Source organism: Dendrobates tinctorius, unplaced genomic scaffold, assembly GCF_039654945.1.
Source record: "Dendrobates tinctorius isolate UK_male_01 unplaced genomic scaffold, ASM3965494v1 ptg000028l, whole genome shotgun sequence".
NCBI lineage: Eukaryota > Metazoa > Chordata > Amphibia > Anura > Dendrobatidae > Dendrobates > Dendrobates tinctorius.
In genome coordinates, this window is record NW_027361696.1 from 63,428,805 (window position 1) to 63,445,000 (window position 16,196).

Sequence of the window (16,196 nt, forward strand, 5' to 3'; positions counted from 1 at the left end):
AGTCTTCCTTCAACCTTAATAACTATGTTACTATATGTTACTGTGAGCAGTCTGTGTGGCCTAAGCTTGTTTCCATGGATTGTAGAGTCTCCAGACTTGTCTCCCACCATGGTGTCAGCAATTGCAAAAGGAGCTGCCGGAAGTGGATCTAGGTGATCTACGTGCCCAAGTGCCTTCAGCCAGCAAAACAGTCAAACAACCATTAAAGGGGTTGTCCACTACTGAACAACCTCAGCCTAACCCATTCAGGCACCGAAAAATAATTAAAGAAGAAAAACAATCACCTCCCACAGCAGCAGCACCGACGTGAGTTGTGTCACATCCTGGTTGCAGGTCATCAATATTCCATCAGGGTGGACAGCCCGGCTGACAATATAGTAAAGGCTGCAGCCAACACATGACACAAGTCACTCAATGCTGGAAGACCCCATTGCTAGGAGATGAGGCTGGAAGCGTCGGGATTTCTGCACGTGGCTCAGACACTATACTGGAAAAATCCGAATGTTTTGAAAATAGTTTCCATTTTTTCAGCATTTTCAGATCAGTAACCTGTCGGCATTCTGGGATTTCCATCATTCCACCACGACTCCTTGTTGGTGTTGCAGGTTAGATGCTGATGATGAGGGAGTGTATGTTCATTTCTGCAGAGGTCTTGTCCTTCGCTGCGGTACAATTTTCGCATACACAGATCAAACAATAGGTGCCACTGACGGCTGATCATCTGAATTCTAAAAGCCTGATTACACAGGCCAACCATGCTTCAGCTGTGCACAGGTTACCATTATTCTCGGCAGCACATGAAAATGTGCTGCTGACTTTTTTCCCTTTCCTTTTGCAGCATCTGATCAACGATCATTTTTTTTGTGCATTGGCAACCAGTTCACACCGTGAGACTATTGTGAATTTGCGTTCAACATAACCTTGCAGTATATATGCAGCTTTCGGCTTGTCGTCCCCTGCAATCAGCCTGAGTGATAGGTCTCCCTAAGACTTGCCGAGTGCAGATTGTCACCTTGTACAGCCCAGGATAATGCAGCTGCGGCCATCTTCTTGCACAAACAATGCAGTGTTCAGATCTGCTACATCAGCATAGCACGGCTGCAATATACCGGCTCAGTACATTACTATCCTTCAGAGTGATTTATGGGGTATCCCTAGGACTAGAAATGAGCAAATTTGTTCAGCTCCCCCTCCTTATTGGGCAAGCTGTAGCGCTTACTGTATAAGCTACAGCAGGAACCCAGCTACCTGGATCGCTCCTGCTGATCAGCTGTACAGCGCGGCATCTGCATCTGTCGCGGCTGTTTCACTGTCACAACACAGGCATGGAGAACCTGCTGGTTGGGATCTGGATGCATGTGTTGTGACAGTGAAACAGCCGCGACACATGCATCTGTGGAGCCGAACAGCTGATCATCAGGAGCGATCCAGGTATCTGGGTTCCCTCTGCAGCTTATTCAGTAGGCACTATAGCTTGCCCAATAAGGAGGGGGCCAAACAAATTAGCTCATCTTTACCTAGGACCTACCATTCAATAGATGCAGGTCCCACTTCTATCTTAACTACCGTGTGCGGCCGTCTCCATTTATTGCCTTTAAGAATTCTGAAAGAACGTGCAAAAAAAAAAAAATTTCCAATATAAAGACTGAGTGCAAATCATAAGTTAATAAATTAGGTTGTATTGCGCTTCGGGGGAGATTATGCATCATTGACAATTTGATCATATTCTATAAAAAAAAAAAAAAAAAGTAAGACAAAAATCTACATCTCGCTGATCTTCTGGCGGACATCACATGTAAGGAGTGACCAGTCCGAAGTCTGTATCCCGATGTTCGGCTCCGATGCATCCGATCACCTGCCTCCAGCGCTGCCACCGCCTCCGCCGTTTCCTCCTTGGTTACCGGCGTCGGATGCTCCGGACATCATCAAAAACAAAACGACGGGGATTATGTACATCCACTGCAAGAAATAAAGAGGGCAAGTGTTATCCTCACAGGGGTCCACGTACTGGACATCCGGGCCGGGTGGGCATGTTTCTGTATGTTGTGAGATAAGCGGCACAGGATGCGTCTGGTCGCCACAACCATGCAGGGTCTTCAGTGTAGCAAAGATGCGGTGTTACACCAGCGCTGCAGACCCTTTATTATCTAGACTGGTTGGGGGTCCCGATCATCTCCAGGAACTAATCTACAGTCACTACACACTTTGGGGTACTTCACACACAGCGAGATCGCTAGCGAGATCGCTGATGTGTCACCGATTTTGTGACGCAACAGCAATCTCGCCAGGGAGCTCGCTGTGTGTGTGGCACACATCAGCGACCGCCCCCCCCCCACCGGGTATCGCTGATCGTGCAGGAGTGTCCTGGGCTGTTTTTTGATCGTTGGTCTCCCGCTGGCCAACATGTATTGCTGCGTGTGGCAGCGGGAGACCAACGATCAGCGAGCTCCCAGCGCTGTAAGCAGACGCTGGGAGCTGGTATCCAAGGAAAATAGCGGGTAACTAAGCTATTTACAATGGTTACCAGCGTCCTCGCTTGTCCTGATAGCTGGTGAGATCTGCCTATTTGACAGCTCAAAAGCGATCATGTAGCGACGCACCAGCGATCCTGATCATAGGGGACCAATATGTGACCGTTGAGCAAGCCGATGGTTGGATTGCCATCTATCATGACATGAACCTCTTCCGTGTGTTGTGTCCATTATCTAGTTTACCCCTCATGTTTGTCCTCATTTCCAAAACTGGAACAGAATCAAAAGGAGACCACCACCTTTATTCTCTAAACTACTACCACGGTGCAGGAGGATAGAAACGTGGAGACCCCACCACCGGAACAAAGAACGGAAAATTGTGCCAGCAGCGCTAGACTAGAGATGGGGGGGCAGAAGACATACATGTATCTAATGGGTGGCAATGGGCACAGAACAGAGAAGCGTGGAGTGCTAAGGTACAAAATTTAAAGGGAGGTCTCCAGTGAAAACAAATCACCTTTGCACAGGAAAGGTGATAACTTGTCATTTGGTTGGGGTCCGACTGCAGCAGAACGGTGCAAAGCTTGACTGCCACTCCATTAATTCCCTAAGGGGCTACGCTCTGCTTTTTCTGGAATGGAGCGGCGGTCGGTCATCACTGAGATCACCACCGATCAAGTAAGGTATCACCTATCCCGTGGACCTTTCAGGGGAGAACATTTTTAATCATTGCGCAGAGACTTCTGAGATCTGAGTTGCCCTTCACTGCTCTGACACTGTGGTAACTTGCTTGATTTTATTGGCAGATTTCTATATCTCACTACGGATTCATAGGTAAAGCTCATGACGCTACTAGACATGGCTACTCAGAGCCCCTCATGGATAAATGCACTTGTGCATGTGTTATTAATGGGGATAGCAGCTGGCAGACGCACCATGAATCCTACAGGTCTCATCCTTCCTCTCCCCCAGACATCCGCCCATTAGGGAGAGTCAGGATCCCCGATGCCATAAATGCCACACATGGCAATACCCTTTAACACCAGCATTGCTTGGTGACTCATTTTCTTTTATGGACACTTACGTCCATTCCTCAGGGCTTGATGGGAGCTGCAAAACTAAAACTCCCATCATGCCCCGACAGCTAGAAAGTGACAGGTTGGGAAACTCTGCTCCCTTCTGGACCATGTAAGATCTTCTTTCGCCCATTACTGTCACAATGTGGAGGGTCTGGGCTGACACTCGTGTGCTCAGTAAACCCTCCTGGCAGCAGTGCTGTCACCCAATATGCCGGCAGCATCTGACGATGATGCCATGTCTGCAGGGTGAAGTATCCAGGTCAGGACAACCTACTTTACACCCAGCTACGTGCAGACGACAAAAATAGATATCATTGTTTCCTAATAAGCAAAGGATTTTTTTTTTGGTGTGCATCCAAAAAGACACAAAGCCAACAGTCTGATCAGGTGCGAGCGGACACTGCAGATTAATCATTAAAGTGGGTGTCATAAATGGGAAAAAAAAGGCTGCTATAAAATTAACCCCTTATTAAAAAAGATGTTGGAGTTTTAATTCTACTGTTGGAGGTGTTCAACTTCCTAGAGAAAGAGCGCAGCGCTCATAGGCTCTTTCCCAAAGCTCATAGGTTGTGTCTGGTATTGCATTCATTGAAGTCAATGGGGCCGAGCTTAATTCCACTTGCAACCAGTGGACGAGGTGTGGCGCTTTCACTTAACAAATGCACGGCATATAGATGTAATATAGATTTTTGTCAATGGAAGCAGAAATTCTGTAAATTATACGCCCCAAGCACGGGGTGTGTTCTGATAACACACGGCACGCAAGGTGTTAACACTTTAGATAACATTTTTGAAATCTACGCTCATCCGCAGCAATCGCTGACCACAGTTTTCAGTGCAAAAATCTCCTAAACTCCATCTAGTGGCGATAACCTGCAACTGCAATGTAAAACTGCTTACACTTGCAGTCAAAAGTATTGCAAAATCAGGTTTATTAGCAAAATTTACAAACTTTCTGGTGCTTGCCATAAATCTAAGAATCAAGAACAATGTAGAAATATGAAAATGATTACTATAATTAGCGGTTTCTCCAAATTCAACACTAAATGCCACTTTTACTGTTTACTGCAGTCTCAGAATTAGGCCTTGTTCACCAAATGAGATTCATTTTTTACTGAGTCGTCTTTGCTCCAAAAAATCAGAGGATAAGCCAGCGCCTAGAAGACGTTGTATGCAGGTACTCTGAGGTGTATACTAAACACTGAATGTGTCCATGCCCAGACTCCAAAACGTCATCACTACTGATCCAAATTCACAAGAAAAGTCGCCTCTAATCTGCTCACAACCAAAGAAATAGCCAACAGAAGTTTGGGGTTTTGTTCTGTGGCGCAATGAAGCAAAACTTGAGCTTTTCGGCCTTATAGATCTGCATTATGTGAGGCACAGCCAGGGCTCGCTCATGCCTACAGCGAGGCACAGCGATGCCTACAGTGAGGCATGGCAGGAGCTCCCTGATGTCTGCAGTAAAGCATAGCTTTAATATGTATAATTTGAAGCATGGCGAGGGCTCAGTCATGCCTACAGTAAAGCATGGTGGGGCTCGGTGATGCTCTGTGGTTGCTGTATTTCCTCCGGCGCTGGAGTTCTACAGCGCGCAGGTGCTCTCTTAAGAACTGAAATCGCTTTTCATGAAGGGGGTGAATAATCCTGATCCTGTAGTAGTCAATAAAAGTGACATTTTGTGCTTACTTTTGAGAAGCCGCTTGATGTATTAGTTTTGATGAACAGCAGAAAGTTTATAAAGTTTGCTAATAAATCTGATTTCCAACGAAGGGTGAATAATTTTAATTCCAACAGTATATACACACTGTATGTGCAGGAGTAGGCACGGAGTTTTGGCTTTTATGCAAAAAAAAAAAAAAAAAAGTAACATTTATTTTTTAGTTGCTTATATTAGGTTTGGTCTCAGAGCTCAGAGAAAGAAGAGCGAGTAGGTAGAGGAGCATTAGAGGGGGGATAAGGTTGAGGTATATTACTTTGGTTCCTCAGGCCTGCTGTCCTGGCTCTCTCGGTACTTTCGCCGAATTGGTTAACATTAGCAACACTGCCCCTCCTAGTATTAAATGCCACTGCAAGGAGGGAGAGACAAGAGTCACAAGATATCCTGAACACAGGAGGTCTGCAGGGGGCTGTCACATTGTCACTTTACTAAACTATGCAAAGTTAAAGGGGACGTCACAGAGGAGGGTCCGCTGCTGTCAACAGTGCTCTGTAGTGGTGACTGTAGGGGAAATAAGCTGGACCCACAATGATCAGCTAATCGCCAGACTGGCATCTTTGAAAATTGGGGTTGGCGACCCCTTTAAAACAGGAAGAACTTTAAAGGGAATCTGTCACCTACTTTTGGTGGGCTATTAAAATGAGGTCTGTCCGGTCCGATGGGCGGTGTTTCCGATCTTTGCCGCCTCCCCATCCTTGGCCGCCGTCCCCAGTGTTTTCATGAATAGGAGTAAGTGTCCACCAACTTTCGTGCGTGCGCTAAGCATTCTTGGCTTGCGCACGAGCAGTATGCTTTGCCCAACTGCGGGCAAAGCCGAAAAGCCTAGCAAAATATTTCCGGGGCTTAGTTAACTGGCGCATGCACAGTCAGGCTTTTTGGCTTTGCCCGAAGCCCGCATAAGAATGCTTAGCAAACGCGTGAAAGATGGCGGACACCTACTCCTATTCATGAAAAAACTGGGGACGGCGGCAAAGATCGGAAACACCGCCCATTCGACCGAACAGAGCTCATTTACATAAGTTGTGGCCAAAAGTATTGACACCCCTGCAATTTTGTCAGATAAATTCTCAGTTTCTTCCTGAAAATGATTGCAATCACAAATTCTTTGGTATTATTATCTTCATTTAATTTGTCTTAAATGAAAAAACACAAAAAGAGAATGAAGCAAAAAGCAAAACATTGATCATTTCACACAAAACTCCAAAAATGGGCCAGACAAAAGTATTGGCACCCTCAGCCTAATACTTGGTTGCACAACCTTTAGCCAAAATAACTGCGACCAACCGCTTCCGGTAACCATCAATGAGTTTCTTACAATGTTCTGCTGCAATTTTAGACCATTCTTCTTTGGCAAACTGCTCCAGGTCCCTGATATTTGAAGGCTGCCTTCTCCAAACTGCCATTTTTAGATCTCTCCACAGGTGTTCTATGGGATTCAGGTCTGGACTCATTGCTGGCCACCTTAGAAGTCTCCAGTGCTTTCTCTCAAACCATTTTCTAGTGCTTTCTGAAGTGTGTTTTGGGTCATTGTCCTGCTGGAAGATCCATGACCTCTGAGGGAGACTCAGCTTTCTCACACTGGGCCCTACATTATGCTGCAAAATTTGTTGGCAGTCTTCAGACTTCATAATGCCATGCACACGGTCAAGCAGTCCAGTGCCAGAGGCAGCAAAGCAACCCCAAAACATCAGGGAACCCCTGCCATGTTTGACTGTAGGGACTGTGTTCTTTTCTTTGAATGCCTCTTTTTTTCTCCTGTAAACTCTATGTTGATGCCTTTGCCCAAAAAGCTCTACTTTTGTCTCATCTGACCAGAGAACATTCTTCCAAAACGTTTTAGGCTTTTTCAGGTAAGTTTTGGCAAACTCCAGCCTGGCTTTTTCATGTCTCGGGGTAAGAAGTGGGGTCTTCCTGGGTCTCCTACCATACAGTCCCTTTTCAGTCAGACGCCGACGGATAGTACGGGTTGACAATGTTGTACCCTCGGACTGCAGGGCAGCTTGAACTTGTTTGGATGTTAGTCGAGGTTCTTTATCCAACATCTGCACAATCTTGCGTTGAAATATCTTGTCAATTTTTCTTTTCCGTCCACATCTAGGGAGGTTAGCCACAGTGCCATGGGCTTTAAACTTCTTGATGACACTGCGCACGGTAGACACAGGAACATTCAGGTCTTTGGAGATGGACTTGTAGCCTTGAGATTGCTCATGCTTCCTGACAATTTGGTTTCTCAAGTCCTCAAGACAGTTCTTTTGTCTTCTTTCTTTTCTCCATGCTCAATGTGGTACACACAAGGACACAGGACAGAGGTTGAGTCAACTTTAATCCATGTCAACTGGATGCAAGTGTGATTTAGCTATTGACAACACCTGTGTGCCACAGGTAAGTTACAGGTGCTGTTAATTACACAAATTTTCGAACAGTGCCAATACTTTTGTCCACCCTCTTTTTTATGTTTGGTGTGGAATTATATCCAATTTGGCTTTAGGACAAATCTTTGTGTTTTTTAATACCAAAGAATTTGTGTTTGCAATCATTTTCAGGAAGAAACTGAGTATTATCTGACAAAATTGCAGGGGTGTCAATACTTTTGGCCACAACTGTAGCCCGCCAAAAGTAGGTGACAGATTCCCTTTAAAGCAGGAAATGTAAAACACCAAAAACTTACATATTTAGCAAAAAAGGATTTCTGTTCTTGAGGATTCTTGGCTTTCTGCGCTTGCTCCATCTCCAGCCGTTCAATGAAAGCTGCAGTCTCAGGCCTAAGGAATAAACGAGGTCAGATCTGAGTAGACACAGCCACATGTGAAAAGACAAATGCTGGGTTTTGGACTCACACTGCTGCGGGAATCGGCTGCTGGATGAACACCGTGGTGTTAAACTGCTCCAGATCCACATCTTCTACCTCCGCGCCGCTGCAGGATCCGGGGAAGGTCACTATGGACACTCCAACGATGCTCCCGGAAACATCTGTATGGACGGATATTTGATCCGAGAGGTGAGATTCAACCATGGAGCACTGGGGAAAGAAAAAAAAGCCATTAATAAAAATATAAAGCATCATTTCTATCTTCATAAATGGATAGTACTTACAAATACGAGCAATTTTGCAATTTACTGCTGGTAAAAATTTGCAACAGTTCTTGAGATATTATCACTTGTGTTTAGTTGCCTTGGAAAGGGACCATCAAAGTCTGCAGTGCTTACAAGCTCTTTTCCACTGTTTTGAAGACGGCCTGGGTCGACATGGTGTGTCATTATTTCCCCCAATCCCAGTCAGCTTCAGTCTACAGCTTATAAGCTAGACAGTGGAAGCAGTCGGTCTCCAAGGCAACCGCCTGTAAACGCAAAACGTGTTGATAGCTCAAGAACGGCAGAAAATATTAATAAGCATTAAATTGCAAAAGTGCTAGGTTTTACATGCCCTATCCAACATCATCCACGGAGATGGGATTAACCCTTTAAAAATCAGTCCTCAAGTCTTGTATTATATCTCACCGCAAGAGATGTCAATCTGCAAACTACATTTAAAAAATGTATGGAAAAAAAAAAATGACGTAGATGAGAAGGTGCTGGCAAGGCTGTTTCCGTCCACTTCTATTATGAGAACTATAGTAGGTTGTCACCTGTTGGATTTGCCACAGATTTGTGCATAGCTTTTCATCATATATACTGCATACATGATTGTGAGAAGGGGGTCTTAGAAGTGAAAATTTCCACGTGGGCCCAGTAATTGTACCAATGCCCTATTTAAACACTTCTCTGCCAATTCCCCTGGAGTGACAGGTCTCGCCCTGTAAGTCACTGGCAACGGGAAGGAAGAAGCCGTCAGGGACCAGCCTCTGACTAGTTTATCATTAGTACTTGACCTAACATCAGTTTTACCCCGAATGTTCCCTACTGGACACAGCAGAGACGGAGCTGAACTTACCGCTCGGACAAAAGACGTGACGTATTCATGGGATTCTTCAGTAACTCCCAGTTTACGAGGGATTCGGATCCTGTAAAGTCCATTTAGGTTTGCAATATCCTGCAAGACATTAAAATAAAAAGATGGATTTTTGGTACTCACCGTAAAATCTCTTTCTTGGAGCATTCATTGGGTGACACAGTTAACCATGGGTGTATGCTGCTGTCGCTAGGAGGCTGACACTAGGCAAAAAAGGAAAATGGCTCCTCCTCCACAGTATACACCCACCGACAGGCACCAAGTACCTCAGTTGGTGTTAAAGCAGTAGGCGAAGCAACCAAAACTCAACATATGTACCAACCCAACAACAAAAGAACATAGGCCCAAAGCGGTACAACCAGATAGGGAGGGTGCTATGTTCCCCAATGAAGGCTCCAAGAAAGAGATTTTAAGGTGAGTACCAAAAATCCCTCTATCGCTTCATTGGTGGAAACCGGTAACCACGAGACGTCCCAAAGTAGTCCCAAGGGTTGGAAACAGAAAGAACACACTTAGGTCGGCCGGTGCGTAATCGCCACCTGCAGCGCCTTCCTTCCCAGGCCTGCATCAGACGAGGTATGCGCAAGAACCCTGTAAAAACTTGCGAAAATGTGCAAAGATGACCAGGTCGCAGCTTTACAAATCTGTAAAGTCGAAGCCTGGTGACAAAGCCCAGGAAGCTCCCACTGACCGGGTGGAGTGAGCCTTTACCGCCGGAGGAGACTGCTTGTCCTGAACACAGTATGCCTTCAATATTGCCAAACGAATCCAGTCAATAGTAGATTTAGAAGCTGGAATCCCCTTACGACGACCGTCAGAGTCGACAAAAAGGGCATCAGAGAGGCGAAAAAAAGCAGTTCTTGAAAGGTAGGCTCGGATAGCTCTTACCAGATCCAACATGTGGAGGGACTTCTCCAGGAGATGAACCGGAGAGGGACACAAAGAGGGAAGTACAATTTCTTCATTAATGAGAAAAGAAGAAACCACCTTAGGTAAGAAGGAAGGTAAGGGGCCGAGAACTACCTTGTCCTGTTGGAATATAAGGAAGGGAGAACAGCAGCCGCTAAACTCAAATTCTTCTGATGGACATAATGGCAACTGAATTAGCCACGTTCCATGACAGGAGAGAAGATGGAATGTCTTGAATGGGCTCAAAATAAGCGCGCTGAAGCGCGCCAAGGACAAGGTTAAAATCCCATGGATCTATCGGAGGAAGATAAAACGGAGCCAAGAGGGCGATTCCTTGAAGGAAAGTCTTTACCTGGGAATGAGAAATCAGATCTCGTTGCAAAAGAATTGACTGTGCAGAAACTTGCCTTTTTAGAGTACTAAGAGATAGACCAGAGTTAAGACCCACTTGTAGAAAACCCAGGGCGAAAGGAAGGGAAAGACAAACCGAATTGTTGTCTTCACACCACCGAAAGAAGACCTTTCAGTATCTGTGGTAGATGCGCGAGGATGCTGGTTTTCTTGCCCTTATCATGGTCCGAATGACCTGATGAGAAAAACCGGCTTCTCTCAGGACTGCAGCCTCAACGGCCTTGCCTTTAAACTCAGAGACTGAACTCTGGTGGAAGAGGGGGCCTTGTGAGAGAAGATCTGGACGGTCTGGAAGCCTCCAGGTAGCGTCCATGAGCATTTTCACCAGCTGCGCGTACCAGGCCCTTCTTGGCCAGTCCGGCGCTACCAGGATTACACGGATTCCTTTTGCCTTTATCTTTTTTACGACTCTCAGAATCAAGGGTAGAGGCAGAAAAAGATAAGGCAGCTGGAATAGAGACTACGGGATCAATAGGACATCGCAACCGATGGCCAGCGGATCTTGGGATCTGGCTACAAACGGAGGAACCTTGTGGTTCATCTAAGGTGCCATCAGGTCAACATCCGGTGTACCCCATTTCTGGCATATTTGGTTGAAAACGTCAGAATTGAGACAACTCGCTCGATGCGAGACCCTGACGACTCAGAAAATCGGCTGCCCAATTTTCCACCCCCAGAATGTGCACTGCTGATATGGCGGGAACGTGATGCTCCACCCATCGCAGAATCCTTGTTACCTCTGACATCACCTGTTTGCTGTGAGTCCCTCCTTGGGCTGCATCTAAGGAGGCAGTCAGGAGATATTTGCCAGCATGGGCAATCTGGTCTGCTAAATCTGCCATCTCATACGGAGGGGCTGCTGCTATGACACCCTGGTGAAGCATTCTTGCCCAGGCAGACATGGACTTAGCCACCCAGGTAGAGGCAAAAATGAGACAAAGAAGCGCCAGCCGCTTCAAAGGCTGATTTGGCCAAGGACTCAAACTGTCTATCCGAAGCGTCTTTGAGATACACCGTCCAGCAGAAACAAGACTGTCTTGGAAGACAGGCGAGAAACTGGCGAATCCACATTAGGGGAATCTGCCCATTTACCAACGAGGTCTGGGCTGAATGGATAAAGAATGTCTAGCTGCTTCCTTCCTGGGATGCGCTTTTCAGGAGGTTCCCAGTGTTTAGCCATAATTGCTTCAAATTCTCTGTGATTGGGAAAAGTCTTTGACGGGCGTTTTACTCCTGAGCAGGAGCCTCGTCCTTTAGGTTAAGAGTTTGTATAATTGATGAGATATGGCTATTGACCATATCTTGCATTTTATGAAGCCCGATCCGTATCAGACTCAGACTAGGAATCCGCATCCGACCCAAAAGCCGCCCTCCAAGGAGGGGGCAGAGGAGGGCATCCTAGATGATGCAGAGGGACCCAGGGAACTGGATGAGGAACTGGAAGGAGCCCGCTTCCTTTGTTTTGTACCCGATCTGTCCCTGCAAAGGTTGTGTTGAGGTGCTTGTGAATTACCATGAGAGGCGTTCGGAGCACTGGTGGCAGCAGACAAATGTGGAAGACGCTCCAGGACCTGGACTAGGGACTGTGATACCTATGTCAGGTCAGAGATCGACTTTTGACATGGCAACAGCCCACTCTGGGAGGAGTGCGCTCTCATCCCGGACGTTAGAGGGCTCCTGTGGGGCAGACATGGTGGAAGGACTACAGGATGGGCAGCAAGGGTAAGGCTGACCTGAGCACCACTTTCTTTAGCAGAGGGCACAGGTGTAATGAAACACAGTAGGCTTAGAGGGGCAACGAGAAGCCGCTGCAGGGTTGGGCATAAGTCAAGCCTTGGTAATACTGCTGAGAAGGGCTATATAGGGGGATAGAAAGAACAGAGGAAGAGGGTAAAGCCTACCCAATGCAAGCGACGGTCAGCAGATGACTGTGAGGTTAGCTGTGTCGCCCTGTGGCAGATGTCCTCAGGCTAAATTGCAAGTCCGACGCCAAGGGCGCAGAAGATGTGAGGAAAAAAGCAGTGTCTGAGACAGGATTAAAACTGCTGAGGTACAAGGACCGATAAAGCATCGGCAGAGCTGCACTACAGCAAGCACGATGCAGAGCGGTGGGCATGACTGAAACGCTGGCCAGTGAAAAATTAAGCTTCTGATTGGTTGACACGCCGGCGGGCGTGACCATCCAGGAAGATAAGCTGTCGGAAACAGAAAGTGCCCCGCCGATTGGTTAAATCGCCGAGGGTGTTAACGACAGGGAGGAGCTCCATGATAGGAGCAAAAGCACGCCGAGGATACGTGCGCGAAAGCGGGGGGCGTGGCAGGTCATAGCAGGAGAACCTGAGACCTGAAATTGGAGAAAAAGAGCGCACGATTCAAACACGTGGCGGAAAATGGCCGGGGAAGTGGGAGAAGGTGCTGCCGGGATTAAAATGAGGGGGTGGCCCCAGGGTCTGGGACCGGCCAGAGACAAATGGCTTCGGCTGTGCAGGGAATACTACATTTAAAAATAAAAAAATGCCCAGTCCCATACTGAATGAGACGAACAAACTACCATGTGCCGCTGCAAGGGGGGGGGAACATACATACCTGCAAAGTGGGTCCACAGTTCCTCTTCATCGATGAGTATGGATGAGGGTCCTGGTATGATAAATCCTCCTTCCCGTACAGTCTCCAGATGGTGCAGAAGACAGCGTCAACCCCTAACAAGAAGGGAGAGGCCACCGCTAGTGAACACCGTCTTCCTCCCGGACCTCTCCAAGGAGAGGGGTAGGGAGGGGAAAAAGCTAGGACCGTCCACCAGAAATCACCCTGAAACACCCGTAAGGGTGAAAGGGGGTAACGCCCTGCCTGCGGGTCTGAAAGTGAGTGATGTAGGTGACACCACACTGCTCTCTGAGTCATATAAGTGCGGGAAAACGGTGAGAAATTACACCCTGTTACCCTAAGGAAGAAGAACCTGAAAGACAAAGAGAAAAAATAAAACACAAGAAACCTGAAAAGGAAAAAATGCGGATCTGGGATCAGATCCAGGTCCACCTCCTATCCTACAGATACTAAGCTTAAACTAAGGTACTTAGTGCTCTTCAGTGTGTGTATACTGCTGAGAAGTAGCCATTTTTTCTTTTTTGCCTAGTGTCAGCCTCCTAGTGAGAGCAGAATACACCCATGGTTACCTGTGTCCCCAATAAAGCGATAAAGAAAATAAATTTAAAAAGAACCTCAGCAGAAAAATCACCACACTGTATAGTATCTGTCTTATCACCACTTACTCTTAACTTGTTCCTCTCGTCTTCTGTCAGTTGTTTCTGTAGAATAGAGACACTATGGTCGGCAGCGGGACCCCAGATCAGCAGCCCACGCTTCTTATAGCTGATGCTGTCATCTGTTTTAGAATCCAAGAAGTGCAATTACAGATTTCCATTTTGCAGCTTTAATGATTTACTGCAGTATAGATTTAAAAGGACGCTTGATGTATTGTAGGCTCAGCTTTTGACACCCTGCTGCTATATGACATAAACAGGGTCTGGACTACACAGATATGTGATCGTACTGCCCCCCTTCTGAAAGTGCAAGATTTTACAAGATGAACATTTATAAAGATACACGGCTGCGTCTGATCATTTACCAAGTTCAAACGAATGCTCCAAATCCAGATTTGCTCCACAACTTTCTGATTCTCTGCCATCGACTGCCTGAAAATGAAAGAGTAAATGTAAACATGGTGGAAATACTGCGGGTACAATTTTATTTTTAACTTTTCTCCCCAAAGACCCCAACATTTTTATTATTATTTTCTGTCCACATAGCCATAAGATGACAGTCATAGAAAATATTAAAAAATCCTTGATGTCCCTCATGTCCCCTCCTTTTTTCTCTTTCATCAACCATTTGTCATGAGGAGCTGTGAGCTAGCAATCACGCGTGTTTATGAAAAATGGCAGTGACATAGCTATGTGAAGCAGATTAATTAAAATGCGAGGCTGTCTATTGTCCCTCATAGAGACATGAAGACATTATTAGGGTCTGAAGATGATCAAAGAACCTCTGACACCCTGTACAACTAGCCACAGGGACAGTACAATTTATACAGCAGACAGTACGTCATCGGGAGAAAATATGGATTTTATCAGAATTTCTATCCATCCGATAATGAGACGTATATTGTTGGCACCGGGATAACTAGGCAATCATACACATATTTTCTCAATCATAACCCCCACCAAAAGGCCTCAACGCCAAAGGGGCCATATAACCATCAGTAGCTACGCCATGTTTGGTTTCTAAGCGTAGCTAAAATCCCGATAGAAAAGATGACATCAGTCTTCTGTGATCGCTCTGTGAATTGGGATTTCCTAAAATTGTGGAGGGCTGAGTCCTGCCCACAATTAGGATCTTGTGAGATCATAAAGGGGGTGTGTGGGTGGGACTCTGGGTCTGATATAAGACCGATCCCAATTATCATCAGCGTTCGCACAGAGAGTTACATTTCATGTATCGACAGACCAATGGAAGCGCTCTCCTTCGGCTAAAAATGAATCGTCTCTGCGGTCAGTGTAGTAACTAAGTTCTCCTGTTAATCCCTTTTATTTTATGTAACTGTTTATGCTGCATTGTTTTGTCCCCCTTGTTTTTCACAAACAATGCCTCCCTTTGGATTAAATATAAAATTTAATAGTTCTGTTAAGTACACCTCGAAGCCATAAGCTACCGTACGGTGTCTAACTGACCGAAACAGATTAGTGGTGGCGGCAAATAGTCTGGGGTTATCTGAGAGTTGGCTGTGATGGTACTGGGGTGTGTACACATATTGCATGTGTTGGAATCTGAAGGTGTATATGCCATACGCTCAGCGCTAATTTTCCGATAACCGGCCTAGTGGTGCGAACAGGCTGCGGCCTTCTCCGTTGATCGTCGGCCAATCGTGTAATTGTTCGGACGACAGGAGACAGCAGAGAGCTGTTTGCTCCAAAGATCACAGCGGGTGGTACTCGTGACCTTCCCGACCTGTGATATCATGGTTTTGTAAGTTCTGACAAATTTACAGATCCCCGACATTTTTTTTTTTTTGCAAGAAAATTTGCAGTTTTGAATTACACCATTCGCGTTAACCATTTTGGAGCGCATATGTTTTATTCGCTTTATATTGCTTCTTTTACCTTTCTGACGGAAAAACAGCAATTCTGTATCCATATTATTGCTTCATGATATTTATCTTGCGGGTTAAATCATTTTCTATATTGAGAGATCGGATTTTAACGCACATGGCAATACCAAATATGTGAGTTTTTCTATTATTTTAATATCTACAATTTTATATAAGTAAAAGGGGGATAATTCAAACTCGCTTTTTAATATAAATATTTTTATTTGTAATATAAACATATTTAAATTTTTTTTTTAATTTTTGTTTATTTAATCTTTTAATAGGATATATATTTTTTTCCTCTTTTACTTTTTCCTGGACCTGTGATCGTTTGATCGCATCTATCGTATATTACACTACTGAAGTATGAAAATAAACATCCCCAATGGGCACACGTTACGGATTTTGCTGCGGATCCGCAGCGTTTTTTGACACGTGGAATTGCATTAAATCCTCAGTGTAGCGCACAACCAATGCTAGTGAATGGTAAATTAAGAATCGCTGTGCACATGCT

The 16,196-nt window shown here is 45.7% G+C and overlaps 1 protein-coding gene across 2 annotated transcripts in view; it reads right to left on the reverse strand.

The window, feature by feature from the left end:
• Nucleotides 1–1,659: 1,659 nt before the first annotated feature.
• The window catches only part of EMC10 (ER membrane protein complex subunit 10), an 18,990-nt gene continuing 4,453 nt past the window's right edge, over nucleotides 1,660–16,196 (reverse strand). Inside the window, exons 2-8 of one of the 2 annotated variants that reach the window (XM_073570827.1) lie at nucleotides 14,165–14,231; nucleotides 13,809–13,921; nucleotides 9,202–9,300; nucleotides 8,108–8,289; nucleotides 7,939–8,032; nucleotides 5,527–5,619; nucleotides 1,660–1,959 (exon numbers count right to left, since the gene is read on the reverse strand). In XM_073570827.1, coding sequence (XP_073426928.1) covers nucleotides 5,536–5,619; nucleotides 7,939–8,032; nucleotides 8,108–8,289; nucleotides 9,202–9,300; nucleotides 13,809–13,921; nucleotides 14,165–14,231 — 639 coding nt within the window. In that variant the 3' untranslated portion in view covers nucleotides 1,660–1,959; nucleotides 5,527–5,535. The remainder of the gene's footprint in view (nucleotides 1,960–5,526; nucleotides 5,620–7,938; nucleotides 8,033–8,107; nucleotides 8,290–9,201; nucleotides 9,301–13,808; nucleotides 13,922–14,164; nucleotides 14,232–16,196) is intronic. The other variant, XM_073570826.1, reaches the window with a different exon arrangement.